Source organism: Malania oleifera, chromosome 8 (assembly GCF_029873635.1).
Source record: "Malania oleifera isolate guangnan ecotype guangnan chromosome 8, ASM2987363v1, whole genome shotgun sequence".
Taxonomy (NCBI): Eukaryota; Viridiplantae; Streptophyta; class Magnoliopsida; order Santalales; family Ximeniaceae; genus Malania; species Malania oleifera.
In genome coordinates this window covers 76,468,892-76,493,397 of record NC_080424.1, presented here as the reverse complement: position 1 = coordinate 76,493,397, position 24,506 = coordinate 76,468,892, and the positions used below count along the sequence as shown (strand labels likewise).

Sequence of the window (24,506 nt, the reverse complement as noted above, 5' to 3'; positions counted from 1 at the left end):
ATCTAGCCAAATCTTTCGGTCATGATTTACAAGCTGGCAGAGCTTTAGCCATTGGACCACATCCATCTATCCTACCTAAACAGTAACCATTTTCTTGTTTGTTCTTCGAATGACACTAGTAGAGACTAATTCCTTCTGGCTAATGAAGATATTACTCCAGTCTTCCCATTCAGGTCATGATTTAGATGCACAGATTTGTATGATTTTTGTTTAGCCCACAAAAAGATATGTTACAAGCTCTGCCACTGCCTGCTGAAGCAAACAGGTGCTGAAACAATTTGGCTGGAACATTTTGATCATTGGCCTGTTTGAAGAAACTGTCCGTGTTGCAGTGCTACTTCATGCCTATTTTCTGAGAAACTTTTTTTTCCCTCACTGAACAACAGTTATGCTGCTTAAATTAGTAACAAATACTAATATTCCCATAGTGCCTTTGTTTGAATGGATACAAAGAGAAATAGAATTGTACTTCAAGGCGCTATTACAATCAAGGATTGTTTGTAGAGAGGAAGTGAAGGGGGGATAAAATGAGATTTATTTTTCATTATATATAGAAAAATTAAATATTAATGATGTGTAAAGTTAAAACTTTGCTCATGTTACATATTTTATTCCTTTTCATTTTTTGATAACTAAATATGAAAAGGTAAATTTTCCCACATTTTTTTTTTATTGTTCTAATATTTTTCAAGTTCTAAATGGGCTTATGTTCCGTGTGAAATTGTATACTTGGTACCCAAAAAAGTATAGGACCTTTCATTTGGAATTTGAATTTGTAAGACATAACACAAAGTTGTCTAATCAAACCCTAAACTTTTCTGCCCAAATCCTGAGTCAAGGCAACTTTTGTGACGGGGAAAAATGTAAGGCGGGTTAAAAATCTAAAACGATGTCATTTGGTAGCTAAGGAACGGTAGCCATAACCATCATCTTAATTCCTCACGGTCCCTAGACCCTAAAAATAAAATTGGTCCCACCAAACGGCCAATCCGAATCAAAATCACGCTCCATACGAAGCATAGTGGCTTAGCCAACACGTGGCAGTCGGATTCGGCTTTGGGCCACCTCAGTGGCGTCCTCGTTACGCGGGCATTGAAATTCTCCCGACAGACCTGTCATAAAGTGACACGTATATGGCTCAATCAGCACATAATCTGCTGACGTTGTCCCAGCGGCCAGCTTCGGAATCCTCATCCCACACGCACTTTCCAATTTTGCGAGGGGGTCATGAAATTTTTGATAGCCATAAATAGTATAAAATATTGGATGCTGATTACCATCAATAATTTAGAGTCATTTATAATTGTAATAATTATTGTATTTACTCTCTTTAATTTTAATTCCTACATTTATTAATAACAATAATAAAAATTATTATTAAAAAATTATTATAATTTTTTATTTTATCACTTCAATTAATTAACACAAAATTTAACATTAAAATAAATTTTCATATTGAATTTTTATCATAATATCATTTATTTATTATTGAAAAAATTATTATTGGTCAGTATTTTAATTAAAATTATTAGTAAATATTATTGTATGCGAATAGTATATACACATTATAAACAAATCATAAAAATATGTCTACAATATTATTAGTATTAATATCAATCTCTTCCAGTCTTTTAGGATTAAATTTTGAGACATTCTTATTTAAGTCTTGGATTTAAATTAAATTATGAGAGATGTGAGAAGGAATTTGAACGGGACAATAGGCTAGTTGTAGTTTAGACCTAATACAGTATTCCAATTTATATAAAAAGAATTATTATCGAGTAACATAATTGCGATAAGAACCATTCATGTTTTTCTAAAAGTTATACAATTTTAAATTTCTTTAAAATTTGATCCTTCTAAAAAATTATAGTAAGAAAAATAAGAAAAAATATTTTCATAGAATGTAATGTTGAAGATATTTTAGAAACTGTTGTGCTTGAAAATAGTAAAGGGTAATTTGTAAAAAAATAAAAATACAGTTTTAAAAATTTTATAATTATTATAAAGTGTTGTTTGTTATTTGAAAATGGCTAAAAAATGTAAGAAGTTTTGTTGGGCTTTCTAGAAAGATGGAATAAAAATATGTCAATAATTGAAAGTTATTTTGAATCTGTTTAATTAATAAGGAGAGATTTAGAATAATTATTTTAGGGTGAGTCAAGCCAAGGTTTCTTAAAATTAAGTAAACACGATTTTTAAACTGCATTTGAGTTTAGAGCCAAAAAGAAATGGCGACGTGCACGCGCCTGATGGAGCGTGGTGGTATTCCATGGCTCCAGAGCGACAACGGCGCGTGGAAAGTAATTTGCAAAGGAAGCTTACCGGGGGCCCGCGATGCTTAATATCTTCACATGGCCGTACTGTCCTAAAAATAGCGTCAATCAGAGCTCTCCACGTCGACGCTAAATCAGCGACGCGTCAATTTACAGGCGAGAAGCCGTCGCAATCGGCGCGACAGACGCATCGGATTTCGAAACGGTCCCAACTGATACAGGACACGTGGCGCCTGTGCAAGGATCGATGACGTCAGGAATGCCCGCGCGCCACCAATTAATGGGGGCCGCGGCCCCTGCTCTCCTGGCCGAGAAGCTCTGGCGGAGGAGAGGAGCCGAGTTAGTTTTATACGCCACGTCTTTGTGATTCGATTCTGATTCTGTTTTTGTTTCTGTTTTTGATTTGGCAAGTGATTCTGCTTTTAAAACTTTGGATTGATTGGATGTGGTGTGGATCGTTGATTTTTGGAGCAGGAAATCTTGGAATCGTGATCGATCGGTCGGTAGATCGATCTTTTTCGCCGGAGCAGAGAGCTGGTCAATTGGAACGGGAAACGGGGGAATTAGCCCCGAAACGGCGGATATGGAGTGGTGGGACAAGATGATGCTCCCCATGCAAAGAGTGTGGGGTGGCGTCGCTAAGCGTCTCGGAATTCGCAAAAGCGGTGAGTCCTCCGTTCTGAATTCTATCTGATTATTTTTAATTTTTTAGTGTTTTTTCGTTCCCCTCTCCTCATCAATCTGTACTGGAGAGATCGCCTATGGAGAGGATTCTCATTTAATGATTTGGAACAATGCTTACTTTCATCTGTTGTTCTTGTTTGGTTCAATTGAAAGTGGAATTTTTTAACGTTTACCAGGTAATGGAGAAGTTTTTCTAATAATATGGTTTGTGATACGCCCAAAATGCCATTGATTTGGATGGCTACATTAGCTCTGCTTAAACTCTGTTCATATACTTAATGAACATGTTTAAATGGGTTTTAAACTTTTTAGGCTAATTGGGCAATTTCTTGAATGCCCCAACAGCTAGCCAATCTTGAGTATATGGTTCAAGTTTTTGTGATTTTTATAATTGGTGAGTTTGGCCTCAGTCTAACAAGTTAATGAGCTCAAGGGTTTGATAGATCATGGCTCATTTATCTGCAAGGCGCTATTTAAGCATTGCCCTGAGGGGGGAGTCAATCTCGAGCCGTCTAGTTTCTTTTCTAGTTTTGTGTGGAAGCAGTGGTGAGGTTCAAAGTTTAAAATGATTACTTGGTGAACTTTTACAGCTAGTTTGGTAGCGGGGAAAAGATGAGGAAAGCAAAGGTGGAGGGATGGAAGGTTCCTTGATCCAGCTTTCTATCATTTTCCTTCCTACCAAACAGAACCTCTACGATTTTTCTTTTTTATGAAGGTTTGTTGGAAGTCTCACTTCACAAGACAAGCAACTTTGTACCACTAAAATGGCTGATCTTTTCATCACATTAGGAGAGGATATATAGTTGACATTGTCATGCCAATTTTTGTCTTTCTCGACCTTAGTTGTATTTGTAGCGAGGTGAATGATGCCATTTGGGGTATATAAAAGAGCATATATGCAGGAATACTAATGATATTGGCTTTTAGCTAGGCTCAGGCCCCTAATCATTGAGTTTCATTTGTTTGCAATGCAATTTCATGGGTCAATAGATTTGGAGACTTAGGTAATCAAGTACATATTGAGTAGTATTATTGTGTAAATTTCATGGTAAATTCCATACATTTTGCTTGTCCTTTTCACATCATCACTTACGAAATATGCTTAAATGGGGCTTAATGTTTTTGGTAACCGTAGGGCTGTTGAAGCTCCGCCAGGATGTGAGGACTTGTGAGTATGAAGATGTGCGAGTGATGTGGGAGATGCTGAAGAGAAACGAAACAGAACTTACTCACTCCCCTGCTAAAAGAAAGAAGAGACCCTTTTGGAACATCTTTGAGTGGGCCAAGCGTGCACCGTATCTCTGTCACAGCTTTTGATCCCATCATGTATGGCGCATCTTAGTATGCAAACTCTGTTAAACATTACTATAAATTTGGATTTTGACCCAATAAAATAAATGAAAATGGAGGGGTTCGTATGTGAATGAACATTCATATGATGTTTCTGTGTGTGAGCCGTCAGTCAATCTGTAGATATTAGCTAATGTAGCTCCCATTGAAATGGATGTGATCCATCTTTTCTCCTATTTCTTGCCTCTTTTTCTTCTAGCTATTATTATATATGAGAATGCAAATTAGAGTTTTGTACTTGGAATCCTAATTTTTGAAATTGTTTGATGCAATAATTAGGTATGCCACGAGTTCCAAATAACTAAGCTTAACTCTATGTTTTGCAAGTTTATCATATAAGTTTCTACTAGCTCCTCGACGTTGACCAGTGATATGAGTTTGGCGAACTACTGAGTTATTGGAATAATTCTCACAACAAAGTGAAATAATTGAATGCAAAGACTCTCGTCAAACCACATTGAACCGTGTATAAATCGTTCTACCCATTTTGTGTCATGATGCGCTGCTAACTAATCTAGCACATCCATTTTGTGTAGGTCTTATCCAAGCACGGTGCACTGAGAGTTGAGCCATGTTCCTCGAAGTAGCACTTCTTGTTTTTGACTTGACTATACTTTCACGTGTCTTCTAAGATTGTGTGCAGGTGACTGAGTGGCAAGCCACACGATGACTATAAGATCTGCACCACGTGCTGCATTTTTGTTTGATTTTGACTTTACTACACCCGGATGCATCTTGTATAGGTGTGAGGTTCTTATTCCAAAGTGGCTTCACATGCACATGGATCATACCCTTGCATGCATGTGACTAAATGGCCCACTCATCGCAATGCATTGCTATTCAATTTGGCATGGTATGTGTGCCGCCCTGATTTTTCATTTTTTCCATATAAATAATACATACACCACATGTCGGTCACGTCAACTACTAATACTATAATACATAACCCGACTCAAAAGTGGGTACTGAGTATACAATCATATCCATACACAATCGTAATAGCGAAAGTCATTTCAAATATACATACATACATACCACAGCGAATACACATACCAGAGAACTATCATTCATAAATACAAGTCAACCACAGAACTTTAGGAGATTCAAACCTCCCTAGTACAAAATACTCACCCTGACTACTCAGGGTATATGCTCCCCTCTACCTCGGAGCTCTATCCCTGGATCTAGCTCGGTTTCCTAAAATATTTAAATGATTGGGTGAGACACATCTTAGTAAGACGGAATAAATTATCTACAGTGTGTGGAAAAATGAGATTCTCTATATCATATCATTTATCCGCTTTAATAATAATAATATTTTTCTGAGAAAATATACAATTTCCACAATCATAATCATATAAATGTACAATACAAGCTTTCATAAGCTTTTACTACCATTTCCAAAATCATTCGTTCATAACCTAAGTTTACCGGTAAAGTTCCTGAGAATAGAAAAGCTTACCTGCTCATACAAGCAGCTTCCCTCTGTCCTGATATCGTTTGCAGCCTAACCCGATTAACTTGGGTTCAGCTACAACTGATTCTTATCAGAGCACTCACCTTACTCAATAAGCCCTCAAGCGGTGTGTTTTACTTCGCTTTAATTATTTATTAACTCACGCTATTTCATTTCTCATTTTCATTCTCCTTCCCATTCTTATTTCATTTCCATTTTCATTTCCATTTCCTTTTCATTTTCCATTTCCATATCAAGCTCATGAGTGTCACCATAACCGATACATCCGTGTTTGTACTCATGGCTACCCTGAAGATATCGTTCCACGTCATGCTTCCCCCCTCCCCCCCCAATGAATAGGGTTGTGCGGCCTGAAGGCTAGACCTAATCGCGGTTGACCAACCCAGTTAGGTTAAATATCATCATATATCCCATATATGTAGTATGAGTAGCCGACCAAAAGCCCTAATCCAGACTCAGGGGGTACAACAACTCTATTATACAACTTAGTCTACTGTCACGCCACACGCTCTACGAGTCTGTGTGATTGCACTAACACCACTAGCAACGGTACTGTACTCTCAATATCACAACCCATTATTAGGGTTTCCATATCCATCCATCAGGGTTATTGCTGCTACATACCAGCAATCATTATGTAGTATTGGCATTTCATCAATCACATGTCTGTATTCCCCTTTCAAAATTTCACATTTCATTTCTCACAATTTAATACTCATATTGCAGAATTAACGGTGTAATATTCACATTTCACATATTCACATTTCTCATTATCATATTTCTCATATTCACATCTCTCGTTTTCATATTGCAGAATTAACATTGCAATATTTTCATTTTACATATTCACATTTCCATGATCATATTTCTCATTTTCACATTTCAAATCTCATTGTAATATTAACATTGTAATGTTCACATTTTCAGTATTCACAACTCATTTCATCTTATAAATACATATACATATTTCATTTCATGAAATTCACATTTCTTAATAAAACCTTTCTATATCACATATTCATCATTTCTCAGAAGATGTTCATTTTTCAGTACATTTCACTTTCAACATTTTCACCCTATTTCAAATCTCATATCTTAGTTCATATTTTCAATAATCTCATTTCAACTTTTACAATTCATTTCATCAATTCAGTAATCACATTTCCATGTACACATTTCAATATAAATCATATGTCACACAAGTTTTCATCTGATATTTATATCATAATAAATTTCACGTAAAATAACATAATTCCATTTTCATATAATAACTTATCCAGTATTTCTCAAATCAACTGTAATAATTTATTCCCCTTACTTGGCTTATTGAGATTCTACTAAACACCCAATTTTCTACGCCCATCGGTGTTCGTAGCCCAAAAACCTACAATACACATTTTTCCCAAATTATTCAACACAACTCCTAGAATAACTTCCATTTAACACCTCCTACATTTCATATACTCCAATTTAACTTAGAAACCCTAAAATACACCACTTACTTTGGTTTTGGGATGGTGCCCCGGAACCCCAACTTGGAAATCTACTCCGCATAGGTTGCCATCTGCTTCAATTTATATGCCACACAGCCTATTTATATGTCATGCAAGCTATGCCACATAGGCTAGTTATATGTCATACAAACTATGTCACATAGGCTAGTTATGCGCCACACAGGCTAGTTATATGTCACACAGGCTAGTTATGCGCCACACGAGCTAGTTATATGCCACACAAGCCTTCTCCTTCATTTTATATGCCACACAAGCTTTCTACACAGTTATATAATCAGTCACTCCATATTTCCCAGTTCAGTGCAAGGTATAGCTTATCATACAACGGAATTAATACTGTCATGCCCCTAAAATCATATCAGACCTGTCATTTCATGATTTCACAGTAATCCCAAAATATACATATTTCCATAAATTAGCCTAACCACACATGCTCGCAATATCATATGTGATGCCCCGAACCCACCAAGTGGGGCCCAAGTGTGACGTGTTCCATTTACCTGTATCTGATACTCTAACATCAATTACGCAGTGGAAAAATAAACTAACATCCTTTATAACATACCAGAGTTCTATATGTATATCCCAAAATAGTATTCTCCAACATCCAATATTCACAAATATACAACTCATAAATCATAAATATAATATAGCCCAAAAATATATCCAAAGTTATACGCTCTCTCTTACTCTTTAAACTGCTAGGCTAGCCTCGAGCTCACTGAGCTCGATCGCGCAGAGGTCCTAAAAAAGATGAAATTCATATCGGGTGAGACACATCTCAGTAAGACGGAATAGATTAATACTAATGTGTGACTATTATGAGGTTTGTGTACAAAATATAATCATCATTTACAAATTAATCCACAATTATAAAATCATTCTTTGTCCTACTCACACACATGCAATGTATTTTATTAACGAGAGTTTCCCAAGGATTTGGGTGATTACTCGCTCATACAAGTAGCACCCCTCTGCTCTAATACCTTATACAACCGGGTATGGCTACAATTGATGCTCATCAGGGCACTTACCTTACTCAGTAAGCCCTCAGGTGGATAGTTTGTCTCGTATTCACACACATTCACACAATTATTTATCAGCGAAGGTTCTCGAGAATAGGGAAGATTATCCGCCCATACAAGTAGCTTCCCTCTGCCCCTAATACGTTATGCTGCCCAGTATGACTACATCTGATACCTATCAGGGCACTCGCCTTTCTCAGCAAGCCCTCGGGCGGAGAGTTTACCTTACCCCAAATAAATATAATACTACAATATATAATACATTTATTTTTTACTATGTATCTGCTATCTTCGTAATACTCATCTTTTCATGATCTCAGTTCTCACATTTCTCAGTATTTTACATTACATAATCTCATTTTACATTCCTTATATTCTGTCTTCACATACTCAGTATTCACAGATATTTCACATACACTGTTATATAATATTCACTGGTTAAATCAACAATAATTATGCATTTAGAACTCACTTCCAGATGGATAAACACTGTCATGCTTCCCCCCCCCCCACCTCCCATGATGGGTTGTGCGGCCCGTAGGCTGGACTTAACCCTCGTCGGCCCGTCAGAGTTAAATCACTAACAACCTCTTCAGTCTGTAAGTCAAATTGGTTGTTCCCTTACTGATCTAAACTCCAGGGAGACTCTACCCTTCTTAGCACAATTGACCATCTCGTCTCCATACTCTCTCTAAGACGTGTGGGTACACTAGTTCTTCAGAAATCACGCATAACAATACTGTGCCTACTATGGTCCACCGGAGTTCTCAAACCATAACTTGCAATTTAACATTCACATTTAGCTCTGCTTTAAACAATCACACACAATATATATTCTCAACGCAATTCAATATTTCCAACATCTCATAAATATATCATAATTCAACATAGTATATTCACTTTACTCATGCCACATGATTTGAATAATATGCATAATTATACCATCTGAAATGATAAGCCAACCCATGTTCATCATCTGGTTCACTGAAAACACACATTAAATTATCTCCACAATTTATCCAAAAAATTCATTACTTTAATCATTCTATTTTCGCAAATAATAACTAATAACACAGCCCTAGGCTCAAAATAACAGTTCAAACGGTTAGCTTTTCAAAACTCATATGATAATTATATATATATACACATATAATTTCCATTTTAACTGGTTAAATTACAAAATTACTGGATTAATCTATTCCCCTTACCTAATTTCCAAAAACTACTCCAGCAGGGACCCCGAAACGATGCCTGCGGCGCTCACCTGAACCTTGAAATTCACATTTTTCCCAGATCAATTAACTCATCTCCCAGAATAATTCTCATTTAATACTTCTTAGGCTCTATATACTACAAATAAATACTTAAACCCTAAAATACCTCACTTATCCTGATTTTGGAGTGGTGCCCAAAAACTCCAAATTAACAACCCGTTTCGGTTAAGTTGTAGAGAATCTCCCCACGAACCCCATGGTAATTTTTGATTATCAAAACGGGTTTATATGGAGCGAAAATCAAAGAGAGAGGGAGTTAGGACTATAGGGAGAGGGAGGGAGGGAGGGAGAGAGAGAGAGAGAGAGAGAGAAATCACACTGAAAACGACAGAGGGCCTATTTATAGGCCAGGCTTTGTCGATGAGTTAAAGTGATTCGTCGACGAGCTAATGAAGACACTTCGTCGACGAGGAGGCTGGTTTATCGATGAACCTTAATTTCTCTAAATTTTCCTGACTCTCGGTATCTTCTCGTCAACAAGACACGTGTACTTCATTGACGAGGCCTAGTGGGACATTCGTCGACGAAGACCATTGGTTCATCAATGAACCCCTGCTGATACTCTTTTTAAATTTCTTTCCTCCTTTTATATTCTTTTCCTTTCTCTTTCCTTTATTATTTTACATAAATAAATTTTTCAAGTCTCTACATCATACCATAACAGTTTCAACAGGATCATTTAAATCATTTTATTAAGTTATCCTCATGCCACACTGTTTTAATTATAAAATTGTAAAACGACAAATTACCCAAAAAGAAAATCTGTTTTGCCGAAAAACTAGTCTGATCATCTCCACAATTTTATTTAACCAAAAATACATCTTTAGCAAACATAGATGATCAACCTACATACCATAGGTTTTTCCCAAATATGTATAATATTAAAAAACTACGGTTTTATATGCCTGAATCGTTCAGAAATTCATATACAGTGTATACGTAACATATTGTTGAGTTTGATCAATTCAAAATCTAGAAAATAGCTAACGTAACCTATTCCCCTTACCTTTCTATAAAGAAAATGCCTACCATGCTCCCTGGAATGAACCCTGGGTTCCTTAACATGGCAAGGGGAGAGCTGCCGAAAAGCCAAGGAAGTAGGGAGAGTCATCTAGAGGGCTTGCCGAAGTCCCAGGAGGCCGTGGGAGTGAGAGAGACGTGCGGGAGAGCGAGAGTTGGCCATGGAAGTGAAACCCTAGAGAGAGACGGAAAGAGAGATGAGAGGAAAGAAATTTTAAAATAAAAAATGACCCTTCATCTATTTATAGGCATTTCATTCCCAAACGAAACCGTCGATGGTTTGGCTTTAGTCAAGCCAAAAATCTCCGCGTCTCATCTCAGTGGCCTCTCGGTAGTTCTAACCGTTGATGATTTTCTGAGATGACTTGAAACCATCGATGGTTTGGTGCTGAACCAAATCATTTTCTTTCTTTTCTTGCTTTTCCTTCCCTTTTATTTATTTTCTTTTCTTTTTCTTGGTTTGGGTTCCTACAATTAGTGTTGAAAATGTATTCAGAACTATAGTTCATTATTGGGCACTAGACAACGAGTTCTACTATCTACTAGAACCTACAAATGATCCATAGGCCCCTCATGTCAAATGATCTAGTGTAAGAGATGCTTATCCCCCAATGTGAGGAAGATCCATGTAATCAAATAAAAGAGGAAAATAATTATACGATTAATTATTATAGTTGTAGAGTAAGTTTAACATTAATATGTAATAATAGTGTCAATGCAATAATTTACATTAATTGCAAAGTAATTTTAACGTTAATGAATTCATTTGTTTCTATTCAACATTTCTTGTAAGAATCCGAATTGTGATAATTGGGTTTAAATAAATAAAGAGAGGGGCAAATTAAGAATTTGGCATATTTCGTCAATGAAGCTAGATTTTGTCGACGAAACGTTTGTTCTTCTCATCGACGAAATTCAGAGACTCGTCAACGAGGAGAAGCCGAGGAGTTTCGGAAAAACTAGAGATTCCAGATTCGTCGACGAGGCCACCGATTCATCGACGAAATTAGTGAAAGATTCGTCGATGAGAATATCATTTCGTCGACGAGTTGGGCCGAGTCAAAGGGCTATAAATAGAAATTTTATTTACTTCCTCACTAATAAACTTCAAACATATCTCTCTCTCTCTCTCTCTAAACCTCTCCCTACTCTCTCTCTCTCTCTCTAGATTTCTTCGCCGATCGTTGCTGGAATCGAAAATCTGAAGTTTCTACGAGGATCATGGAAGGATTCTCTACAATTTCTACGGATTGGAATCTCGTTTCGGAGGTTTTCGGGTTTTGGCAAAAAATTGAGGTAAGGCTCGGTTTTCAATTCTGATCCTATAGTTTTGTAGGTAACAGTCTTGTGAGTATATTCTGTACTGTGATTTGTAGGTTTTGGAACTCGGTTCGCTGTTAGGAACTTGGAGTTCGGGATTTGTTATTTGGGGAAAAGGTAAGGGGAACTATGTTTATTGGTTATTTTTGAAATTAGACTTGGTGGAATTGTGGTCCACGGTCCTGTGTGTGTTTTGGTTACTCATTTAGGGGGATCTAATGGGAAAAACTATGGGTTTTTCATTATTACAGTTTTGGGAAAAAGGGGGCGACGGGCTGCATCCTTGATTTTTTTGAAAACGGAGGGTATATGTTGATTTATACTGTATTATTGGGATGACCGTGCCTTGACTTTGTTTAAACTGTATTTGTTTGGAAAACCATGATTTAGATTATCAAATGGGTGTGGTTTGTTCAGTTATATGAGCATGCATGTGTTTGTTATATTGAAATGCTAGTAGGAATGGGGTTTCGAAATTGTTCCAGGTACTGAGAGTGTCCGGCTCTATATTCGAGGGCGTGAGCCTATACCGACAAATCAGGCCGAAGGGTGTGGATCCACCAGTTAGCGCCAGTACGATGCCATGGGAGTCGGGGACTAGTTATGTGCCGGTGGCGCCGTGCTTCGCGGGTTGGCTACGAGCCAACGCCGGATTGTCGCGGATCGGCTTCGGGCCAAAGGGTGTAACGACACCAGGATTGCTGATCATGTGTTGTGTGTGTGTGTATGCACTGTGGAAAATTAGTACTGTAATGCATTTAACTGTGTGTATGTTGTATCATGATAACACTCAAATTCCACACACCGATATAACCTGTGTTCTTCCTTATTGAGAGGTGTCTCACCCCTGTTGTACTTACATTTTTATAGGTCCTTCGAGTAACCGGAACTAGCATCCTGGTGTAGGGAGCATAGTGGCCGGTGTACTACGTTTAGCTCTTGGGTAAGTGTTAGGACTGTATTTTTGGTGGGTTGCCATTTTGAGTTATATTTGGGCACCTGTTTGTACGTTTTGAAAGTTATGTTCTGCTTTTGTATAGACTCTGGTATGGTATTGTATATGTTGTTATAGAATGACCTTTTTCCGCTGCCTATATGATTGTGATTGGATGTGTTTAGGGTGTCTGGGAACCCCACGGGTTCGAACCCTAATCCATTGTACTGTATCTTTGGATATTTTATCAGATACAAGGACAAGTTAGTTACATTTTCACCCTTGAGTCTCATTTCGGGATTCGGGGCGTGACATTTCTTTTCAACCACTACATTATGTTTATCGCCTTTGTTCGCATTCTACCACTTCTATATAGTTTTACAATTTTACTGAAGTTTATGGAGCAACCCACAAATAGTTATCTAGAAAACATTGCTTTATTCAAAGTAACTCATCCATCTTTCATCATGCCGAGCATAGACGATACAATAACAAAACACTATAAAAATTTCCGCATGATAGATCATTAGAAGTGGAAGCAATAGGTTCTTCCATGCTACCTTGACTTGGTGAATGATAATAGACAATATTCTTTCCAAATGATAGATACAAACACACTTAAAAGGTTGTTCTCTTCATGTATCAATTTCAAGGCTTGCCTTTTGGGGAGTACATCATCCCATTAAATTTATTTGGATAGTTTTGAGAATGTACTTTGGGGGCATAGATTTCAAGATTCGGATTGAATTCATATAGATAGGATAAAACTCAAGATTATTTTGTAATATTTTTTTTTAAAATCTAGAAAAATCTAAATCTAAAGTTTGAAATCCACACTTCCAAGCACGTGATTATTGGTTAATATATTTTATACGTTTTTGTTACATAAATTAATTGACTATGCATTATCATAATTAAATTTATAAATTGAAGTAATAATCCTTAAAATTATTTATAAAGAATTATATTAAAACATGAGATATCATTATGAAATATCATAGGTATAGGGAGACATAAAAGTATCATATAAATATAGAGATGGGATATATACAAAAAAATATATATAGCAAAATAGTCATTAGGTTTTTTTTGGCAATGTTAGAGTCATGATGTTGCTAAAGATAGGTTTTAGTAAGTTTGAACCTTGACTTCACCCAAAATTATTTTTACCAAAAATGATTTTCGACATTATCAAGTGCTCCATTGTTTTCTTCTGCCAAATAGTAATTAATTATTTTTCAATAAAGTACAAAAGAAGCACGAATTTTTCATAAACAAAATTACACTTAAATAAAATTTATTTTTTAAAATTCAAATATTACAGTTTAAAATAAAATTTTTAATTTTAATTTTCAGTTGGGCTTTTCTTTAAAAAAAAATATTTCATCTTAATATAACTAATGAAGAATATTTTTATTTATTTAGTAATTTTATATGTGGCATATATTAGGCTAAGGCGGTGCTTCATAATCCATAAAACGACGACGTTCAGCCTGACTAGTAATCCGACTGTGAAGTACTGCCCTGCGCTCCGGCCTATAAAACCTTCTCGTGGGCTAACTCGAAGTTTTCACGGTTAGGGTTTTTGGTTGTCATTCGGCTTAGTGAGGCGGCAAAGCTTGTTAGGGTTTCTGCGAGTTTCAATCAGTCGGAAAATGGGGCATTCGAATGTGTGGAATTCCCACCCTAAGAGCTACGGCCCAGGATCTCGCGCCTGGTAATCAGAATTCTTTGTTTCTTCGATCATATGTCTGTATAGTGTTCTGGTATTTTTGTAGTTTTGATTTGGTTCTGATGGTATGAATGAGTTCGTGCTACTTATTTAGTCTGTAATCAGGGCCCTGTTGAGTTGATTTTGTAGCTATTCATTCCTTCAATTATGTGATTAGAGCCCTTACTAACCTACCCTTCTCCTGGTGGGTGATAAAATTGATTAGCTGGAGACAAAACAAACTTGTGAAATTTATATTTTTAATTATTCTTGAGAAAGTCATGTAAACTTATCTCTAGGTAGCCATGTTGTTGTAATCGACGCAGAGTAGAGGGAGCGTCAACTCTTTCTTTTCTTCTTTTTTCCGTAGAAAACCAATGTAATATTCCAAAATTTAGTTCCTTTTCCCTCATCTACATATTGTCCACAACATAAATCGAGGTTTAGTTCTGAACTTTGGGGTTTTGGTGAGTATTTAGCTTTCTTTTCTTCTTTTTCTTTTATTTTTTAAAAGACAACAAACATATGAAAAAAACTAGTAATTACAGTAAGGCTGTGTTTGGTCCTGCATAATTAGACTTGAATTAGAATTCCGATCTTGTAGAATTTATGACTGTTTTTACCATTGACTTGTATGGTGGATTTTGGTATATATATTAAACTACTCTCACAGATTTTGAGGACATAAACAAACAATTGTTATAGTTGCAACCTCAGACTATTCCAATTTATATCCCATTTTTATGCACTTATTCTGCACAAGAAAAATCTGTCTTGAGGACGTTTGTTGGAATTTCAGAAATATTTTAATACAAAAGAAAAATCATTGGCAGTGGGAAAGAGGAATATGGTGGTATTGATAAAAAAAACTCACATGATATATAATACTAGGAGATGAAAAGCAAGCATACATGAAGATTAAAAAGAATTAGTAGGCAGACATTTCCATTCCACACTAAACTTATTGCAATATTTATGAGGACCTTCTCATTTGGCCTGCATTAAAGGATGAAGAAAAAATCACCAATTTTGATAATGGTTTCAAAAGGACTATATGCCCAAAATCCTTGTCCTTGAATTGAGTCCGGCCCACCCGCACATGCATGAAACATACCTTTGCCGTTCTCTCAATTCCATCTCCCTTATATGCTGACAATACGACATAAGTATTTTTGAATCCACAAAACCCCAAACTCCCTACTCAGTTGCCTTTCTCCCATATTCTGATAACCCCTGAGCATACTTATTTGTAAAGCCAGAAAACCCGAAACCCACTTGGTGGGGAATATTTTGTTGTTCAAGGGCTAGCAAATGCAGGACTAGAACTCTTGACGTGCCAAGAATCATTCAAATTGTGACCTTTTAAAGAACTATAGTTTGCTAGTGAAACCACATATTCAAACTGGTGAATAAGACTTCTCCCCAAAATAATAAGAACAGGAAAAATAAAAAGATAACTGATAATAGAAGTGAAGAGTAAAGGGTCTCATGAAATGAAAGGTCAAAACAGCTGTTATCTCAAAAAATTTGAATGTAAAACTTTAATTTATTATGTTGAATGAAATCCGTAGTTTGCTATAGAGATTTTATTGAGGCATATGATCTTTGTGCATAACCTGTTCAACTGATGGATGTTAAGTTTTTATTTTACATATACATTTGCAAAATTGGCACTTGCTTCTAGCCCTATGGGTGTGTTTTAATTGTTGAAGTGGCTGCTCTATTGTTCATTATATTGTTTAAGTTACTTTATAAGGCAATCATTTTCAATTGCATATGATAATGTATGCTAGTTTTGATTTATATAATGTTCCTTCTTTTGGCAGTCGTGTGTGTGGTAACCCTCATGGGTTGATCCGGAAGTATGGGCTGATGTGTTGCAGGCAGTGCTTTCGCAGCAATGCCAAGGAAATAGGCTTTATTAAGGTAATTTCATTGGTAACAAGTGGCTTGATATTCATGTGTATCTTCTTAAATTTTATTTTATTGGACATTTACCTCGTTTATTATTCTTCAAGCCCATGCTCTTCTTGCTTAATTAAAAATATATTTTCTTGTGATAACATCTTGTACAAGTGAAGCTCGTCTAGCCTTTAGCTTTAATGTCTGTTCGGGGGAAATCATACGTGCCTATTCTGTGAGCCGTCGTAATTGACCTCCATTCTTTCTTTATGTTTATATTGAAGTTGATTTTAATTATTTATTTTTTCTTTAGGACCCACCCCTTGGTGCATGTCAAACACCACTGTGGTGCTGTTGTGCCATTTTTTCATCCGTGTTTTTAAATTTAGGCTGGAGGAGGATCAGAGGATTCTTTCCATGTGCTTGGGAGCATGGATTTAGGTTATGGACTTAGATTTGTGTGGAATTGGACAAAAACATAATACACAATTGTATTGAGGTTCTTCCAAATTCACGCAAATCCAAATCCATGCCTTGAAATTCGTACTCCCAAACGTTACCTTCTATGTATTTTTATATGTATATCACAAAGCTGTGGAAGTATTTCTTCAGCTGTGGAAACCCTTTTCTACTTCTTGTGGCAGGGGTTTGAATTCCAGTGAGCTCCTTTTATCCTTTATTTTAATGCATGCTCATGTGGCTTCTTAATTTGCATCAGACACTCATTTTTTATGTGCCAGCAAAAACACAAAAAAATTGTGGATGGGAGACTCATGCTTTCTTTCCTCCATCTCTTCCTCTTTCTCTGTGTGGATTTTCCCATCAATCAGATATTTTTTACGCTTTTGAGCCATGAGCAATTTGGACTGTGGAATCTGATTTTAAGCTCACTGTTAACGAGCAATTCTCCTTGAACAGCTCAGTTTGTTTACTTATATTTTTCTGTTATTTTTTTGAATGAAAAATTTGAAGGTATAAATATTTGATTGTTGAATTGCAGATCCTATTGGTACTAACTGGAAAGTCTTTTCTTCACCTTCATAGTCTCTTCCTTTTTTCCTCTCATCACTCCGAACTTTCAATTTTTGGGATTTCTTTGAATTATTTGTTAGTATGTTAGCATTGATTTGGTAATCTTCATCAGTTATGGCTCTCAGTAATTGATTATTTATTTAACAAAGTGATTTTTCCTTGTGTAATTAGGATGTTTAGATTGCCACTGGAGTTGGTATTTTATGAAGACAATCTCAGTTCAGTCCTAAGTCCACTGGGACCTACTTTTGACACTCTTCCCATAGGGGAGGAATTGTTTTTGTTGCCATACTGTTTGTCCAGTTTTTTCTTATCGATATCTCTTCAGGGTTTTATTGCTATGGAGTTTTAATATGTAGTCTACGAATCCAACCTTAGAAATTGCAAAATTTTTTAAGACAATTGAATTGGATTTTTATTGCTATAGAGTTTTAGTATGTAGTTTATATTTGTATTTACTTTTGATTCATTGAAATGGATTTTAATAGCTGTTGCCTTTTGGTTTGTAGTATCGCTGAAGGGCGAGGAGATCACAGTCTGAAACGGTTGATGAATATTTGTGAGGAATGTGATACTTAGTTAAATGTGTTGTTTTAATTTTCTTTCTTTTTGGGGGGACATAATTTGGAACATACATAGTTTCTTAAATTTGGTTTGCCAACTTTGTTACCACAATTGGGGCTAAGACCTGGAAATTTTATTTATAGTTATTAGTTATCAAGGATTCTATAAGTGGATCAGTTGCAATTTGTTTGGATTATTTGCTTTATAAATTTTGGGCTTCTTTCTATTCTACTTTGGGTGAGAGAAGGATGGCAAGAGTCCTCGATGACCCAATAGCTTGAAATTGTGATATTTATTTGGAGGTCCATACTTCAAGTCATTGAAAGAAGTGTGATTAGTAGGAAAGGCTTGGAGAGCCTTCAAGTGAACACTGCTCATGAACGGGTGGTCATTGAAACCAAATTCATATATGTCTGTTTATGATGTGTATATTATTTGCATAAAGCATATTTGTATATGCTTAATTAGTTTTGGGTGATGGGTTTATATAAATAAAACATGTTACATGCACTAAATCAAAATTTAAGTAGAAGATTTATTGTGGTGGTGTGAAAATTGGTTTGGATGGGATAATGAGAATTGTACCGTTGGTTAATTGAAGTGTTGCAACCAATTTTGGTTTATAAGAACATCAAATTGACACATTTAGGTTGGTTTTTATAACTTTGGTGCGGATAATCAAACATGGACACCTTCAAGTATTGCTTACTTGTAGTAGTTGGCTGTGTGGGGCATTGTGAAAACTAGTTTGGATTGGATAAATTGAATGGTATGTATTGTCAGTTAACTAAAATGTTCGAATTAACATTTTAATTTAATTTGGTTCGGGAAACGCTGACTTACATATACTCTTAGATCTTCTTGATTGACTTTGGTATTCTTGGTTATGGAAAGGAAAAGCTATGATTTTGACTTTGTAAAATAGTCTTGTAAACCGTGGATGTAAAGATCACTTTTCCTACAATTTACATAATTGTGGCAATTTCTAACAATATTTTAGTCTTAAGTGTAAACTACAATCCCACAGCAAACCTAAAATATTTTTCATCCCTCTTGCTTTAACTTTATATATAACATCATTTTCAATTTCTCCTAGCATAATAAAGCAAGGTATGCAAATCTAGTAGCATATCTCTAATATTTTTCTTATCATGACTGAAATTATATTTCATATATTTTATCTTTTTTTTATTTATCTTATGACCTTTAGATTCAGGGCGTCTTGTAACGATTTGCTTAATTTCTAAATTTTTTCTTTTTTTCATAATATATTAAAACATACATGACAAACCTAGCAGATCATAATAGATCTAGACCCGTGAGTGTCAGGGATACATTAGAAATATAATACGGAAGCTTAAGTAGTAGGAAACATAAAATCATATAACATCATAAACCTAATATCACTCATCATAATATTAGAGTTATTACATTTATTGTATTTATGTATGCATAATACACAACCAAAAAGAAATCTAGGGTCATTTTTCACAAAATTCATTTGATCCTACCAAAACACTTATCCTTTAGAAAGGGCAAACCAACTGTAGCTACCTTAGCAGAACTTTATCCGTTCTCCTATCAGGGGCTCCTAAAAAGTTTATATAATTCGGTGTGAGACACCTCTCAGTAAGGGAAATAAACTAATACTAGTATGTGGTAACATGAGTTTATCCGTGTTATACATAAAAGCATATATAAGCATATCAAGTAAATATGTCTGTATTATTTTTGGGAAAACATGTATAATCATAACATGACAAAACATATTGGATTTTCATAGTATAGTTCATCTTATATAATAATAATACGAAATAACCTTGGTAGGTTAGCTGGCTATTGTCATGTATTACCCCCACATGACTGGGTTGTGTGACTCGAAGGCGGGATTTGACAATGGTTGGCCGTCAACTCTCAAGTCAAAAGTACAGTCTGTAAGTCCGATGAGTCTATCAGACCTGGTTTGTACACAAGAGGCGCTCACACTTCTTGAAACCACATCGACTATCCATCCTCACGCTACTCTGTACAACAACGTTAACACAATATCATAACGATCATGAATACATAGTAGCGGTACTGTGCAAGTGTTAGCTTAAACCAAGCTAACCAAGTTCTGATAACATATAACATATAATCAAACTGTAATACATGAATATTTCATACTATTAATTACCAAATCAATATCATCACATCAATTTGAATATTTATATACATTATATAAATCATTGCCCTATATGTCGACATTTCATATTTTACCATAACTCAGTCCGTACGCCGGCAAAACATATCAATATCTCTGTTCGTACGCTGACAAAATATATCCATAGCTCAGTTCGTACACCGACAAATCATATTCATAACTCGACCCGTACGCTAGCAAATCATATCCATAACTCGGTTCGTACGTTGGCAAAACATATATAAAATTCTCGGCTCGTACGCCGATTTTCATTATAAAATCCATATCATTATCATATTCTCAAAAAACAGTAATTTATCATAAAATCTACTCATGCCATACAAAATAGGTATTATATATATATATATATATATATATATATATATATATATCTCTAAAACATATCATTATTTTTGGCAGTATTTTCCAACATAATACTCATCTATATATATATATATATATATATATATATATATATATATATATACATATATATATTTTCCTGAAATAAATGTTATAAAATTATACTTATTTTTCATAAAACATCTAACTTAATTTATCCCCTTACTTGATTCCTAAAGAGCCCTTAAGAAAACAGTCCTGCACCCGCAAGGTTCCTCGTTCAACACCCTAAAATTGATATTTTACAGAACTAAACTTTAGTATTTCTACGCGTACTACGCTTTCAACAACTGTCAGGAAGTCAAATATTAAGTAGAAAATCTTACCCTGAATCTGGGATGAATTTTGAACTCGACCCATCGACGATCCACTCAAGCAGATATGCAGAGAACTTCCCCAGGAGTATCGTGGTGGTTTCGGTTTGTTAATCCGGCGGCAGATGGATCTAGAAATTGAAAGAGAAGGAAGGTTCTGCGCGGAAGATTTCAACCAAAAATGAAGTTTAGGCCTATTTATACACTGACTTTTATCGACGAGCCACGTCACATCGTCAACGAGGTCTAGAAGGCAACTCGTCGATGAACTCTCCCTCTCGTCGACGAAATTTAGAGCTGTCCAAATATTCTCTCGGTATCTTCTCGTCGACGAAGCGCACCCTCGTTGACGAGTCCAAAGTGCCACGTCGCGTTCGTCAACGAAATCTGCTATTGCCCTCTTTTACTATTTCCATTTTTCCTTCATCTTTATTATTTAAATATTATTATTCTTCTGGTCATTACACGTCTGGCTCACGGGATAAAAAATAGTTTCATGGAAAGGGAAATAAGATGTCAGTCTGATGGGAAAGTTTATGTTTGGTTCATGTTGTAAGATTCTCAAAAATGTGTACAAGATTCCCATTTTAATGTTTGGTTCAACATGGAAATCGTGATAGGTATTTTTAAAAAATGATCATATACCCTTAACATATGTGTATCGAATATATGAAGAACAACTGTATTTTTTCAATATAAAAACCTATTAAGAATATGTACTTAATTAAATTACATCTTAAAATCTTCAAAAATTATAAATTTAAGACATTTAACACTTAATAATCAATTATTTGAAATAATTGAGACAATATAGGCTCTAAATGTGAACTATAATATTAAATTTCTATAAAACAATATTAATGTTCTTTTTATTTAATAAATTAAAAATGTCAATTAAAATGTTAATTAACATAAATAATAACACTTTTAATAGAAAATTTAAATATTGTATAATTTAAAATTAATTAAAAATTTCTAGTTAATCTTCGTAAGAAACATTTTTAATATTTCTAAATAAATTTTAACTTTAAATAATATTTTAATTTCAATTTTTATATTTTATAATTAAAATTTTAATTATTTACTAATCAATAATTAACTGAATTTTAATTAAAAATTTATCATTAAATATATGTGTGTATATATATATATATATATAAATGAAATGCTAAATAAGGATTTTAATGATAAATTTTTCATTAAAATTAGTTAATTATTGATTAGTAATATTAAAATTTAATTATAAAATATAAAAATTGAAATTAAAATATAACACTTTTAATAGAAAATTTAAATATTGTATAATTTAAATTAATTAAATTTTTTTAGTTAATCTTTGTAATAAACATTTTTAATATTTCTAAATAAAATTTCACTTTAAATAATACTTTAATTTCAATTTTAATATTTTTTTAATTAAATTTAAATTATTTACTAATCATATTAACTAAATTTTAAACTAAAAAATTGTCATTAAATCTTTAATTAGCATTTCATTTTTATATATATATATATATATATATATATATATAACACTTTTAATAGAAAATTTAAATATTGTATACTTTAAAATTAATTAAAATTTTCTAGTTAATCTTTGTAATAAACATTTTTAATATTTCTAAATAAATTATAACTTTAAATAATATTTTAATTTCAATTTTAATATTTTATAATTAAAATTTTAATTATTTACTAATCAATAATTAACTAAATTTTAATTAAAAATTAATGATTAAAATCTCTAATTAGCATTTCATTTATATATATATATATATATATATATATATGTATATATATATATATATACTCTCTCCGGGCACCTCCGAGGTTACTACACCGGCTTCAAGGGTAAAATGCATAACGGCTAGTAAATTCTCTCTCCGGGCGCTCCCGCGGCCGGAAGTAGAAACTGACCGACGATAAACTCAGCTTTGGAATTAATTCAAAGTAAAGTAACACAAGAAGAAGCAGAGCAATGGAGAAGAAGGAATTAAGGCTTCTCAGTGCTGAAGACTTTGCCGGCTTCGATATTCCGACGAACCCTTTTGAGATGCTTCTAGTCGTGGCCAGACTCGCGTCCGTCGTCTGCGAGAAGTCCCTCAAGAGACCTGCTCCCTTTCCTTGCTGTGTCAGTGATCCCAGTATTGCTTCCTCATCCCACCAGACGCAGAGCAGTTGCAGACTCGAAACAGAGCAGGGCTCGAAAAAGAAACAGAGGCGGCATCAAGAACAGGGTGAACCCAGCAACCCGACTGCCCTGCGTCAAATTAACCCTTCGTCTGTGCATTCAAATGCGATTGGGATGCCGGATTATTTGAGAAATTACATATCAAGAATCAGCGGCACCGACATGGTTCTGGTCATTCGGAAGAGGCTTTCCGAGACGGACGTTAATCCCAATCACAACCGCCTCTCCATACCCTTCCGGCAGGCGAGGGCGGAGTTCCTGACGGCACAAGAGAAGCAGAGTCTCTTCGAACGCTCCCACGACGGGAAGAAATTGAAGGGGATGGAGGTGCCGATGATTGTTCACCCGGTGCTGGGTGAGTTTGTGTCTGTGAATTTGAAGAGGTGGGATATGAAGAAGGGGAATGGGGAGACAAGCTCCTCCTACGTGCTGGTCTCCGCCTGGAATAAGGTTGTCACGGATCACATGCTTAGGAGAGATGGCGAAATTCAGCTTTGGTCTTTTCGCCGCAATCGGCAACTCTGCTTTGCTTTGTTTTGGTTTTGATTCATGGAGGTGGCTGAAAATAGTGTCAAGAAATTAAGATGCAACATTTTGCGTGTTCTATTTTGAGATTCAGTAGCACTCGTAGTCCTAACTCCTCGTTAATTGTAATCAAGTAGCAATTTAACATTGCCATGATAATTGTTTCTACAAATATAAAATAGACTGTTTACATATTATGGTGTTACTGGTATATTAAATTTTTACCGTTTTTCAAATTGATAATATTAGATTTTTTCAATTATATCATATGTGCAAGAAAAAATATTTAGTTATTTTTACTCTGCCATCACAATATTCTCATGGAGGTATTCTCATGGAGGTGCTATATAATAGTATTGAGAATTTTGAAAAAATGAAGTGGAAGAGGGATGCTTACATGCATAACTAAACTCAAGACCCAATAGATTTATGTTTTGGGTTAAGTTGGTATTCATCACATATATTCAAGTCTCATCAACTCCCCCGCGGCCCCACAATGGTTTCAAAACATTTTATTTTGATGTGAATTTTTTTTCACATCACTTTAGGTTTTATTGCATGGGTAGTCTATTAAAACACTCTTACTTGGTTAGAACTTAATTAACTAAGAAACGTGACTTGGGCATAAAAAAAATTCGATTAAGTTGTTATGACCTTTAATTAAATTCGATTGATCAATCAAGTTGGTAAATAAATAAAAAAAATAATCAATTTATTTTAAAATTTAATTAAAAAGTTGATTGATCAATCAAAGTTAAATTAGTGGTTGTCACTCTAACTTGTAAATAGAGTTCACCAGAAAAGTGAGG

The 24,506-nt window shown here is 34.8% G+C and overlaps 3 protein-coding genes across 3 annotated transcripts; all 3 read left to right on the top strand.

The window, feature by feature from the left end:
• Nucleotides 1-2,456: 2,456 nt before the first annotated feature.
• LOC131161589 (uncharacterized) lies at nt 2,457-4,486 on the top strand. Its single transcript, XM_058117437.1, has 3 exons — nt 2,457-2,615; nt 2,751-2,941; nt 4,096-4,486. Exons 1-3 carry the CDS (start codon nt 2,524-2,526, stop codon nt 4,275-4,277), a joined length of 465 nt encoding a protein of 154 aa, XP_057973420.1. The 5' UTR covers nt 2,457-2,523; the 3' UTR covers nt 4,278-4,486.
• A 9,861-nt stretch (nt 4,487-14,347) lies between these two features.
• LOC131161588 (small ribosomal subunit protein uS14z/uS14y/uS14x) lies at nt 14,348-18,266 on the top strand. The gene is made up of 3 exons (XM_058117436.1): nt 14,348-14,591; nt 16,412-16,511; nt 18,029-18,266. Exons 1-3 carry the CDS (start codon nt 14,530-14,532, stop codon nt 18,035-18,037), a joined length of 171 nt encoding a protein of 56 aa, XP_057973419.1. The 5' UTR covers nt 14,348-14,529; the 3' UTR covers nt 18,038-18,266.
• A 4,693-nt stretch (nt 18,267-22,959) lies between these two features.
• LOC131162738 (B3 domain-containing protein At5g24050-like) lies at nt 22,960-23,718 on the top strand. Its single transcript, XM_058119344.1, has one exon. It carries the CDS (start codon nt 22,960-22,962, stop codon nt 23,716-23,718), a length of 759 nt encoding a protein of 252 aa, XP_057975327.1.
• The last annotated feature ends 788 nt before the right edge of the window (nt 23,719-24,506 follow it).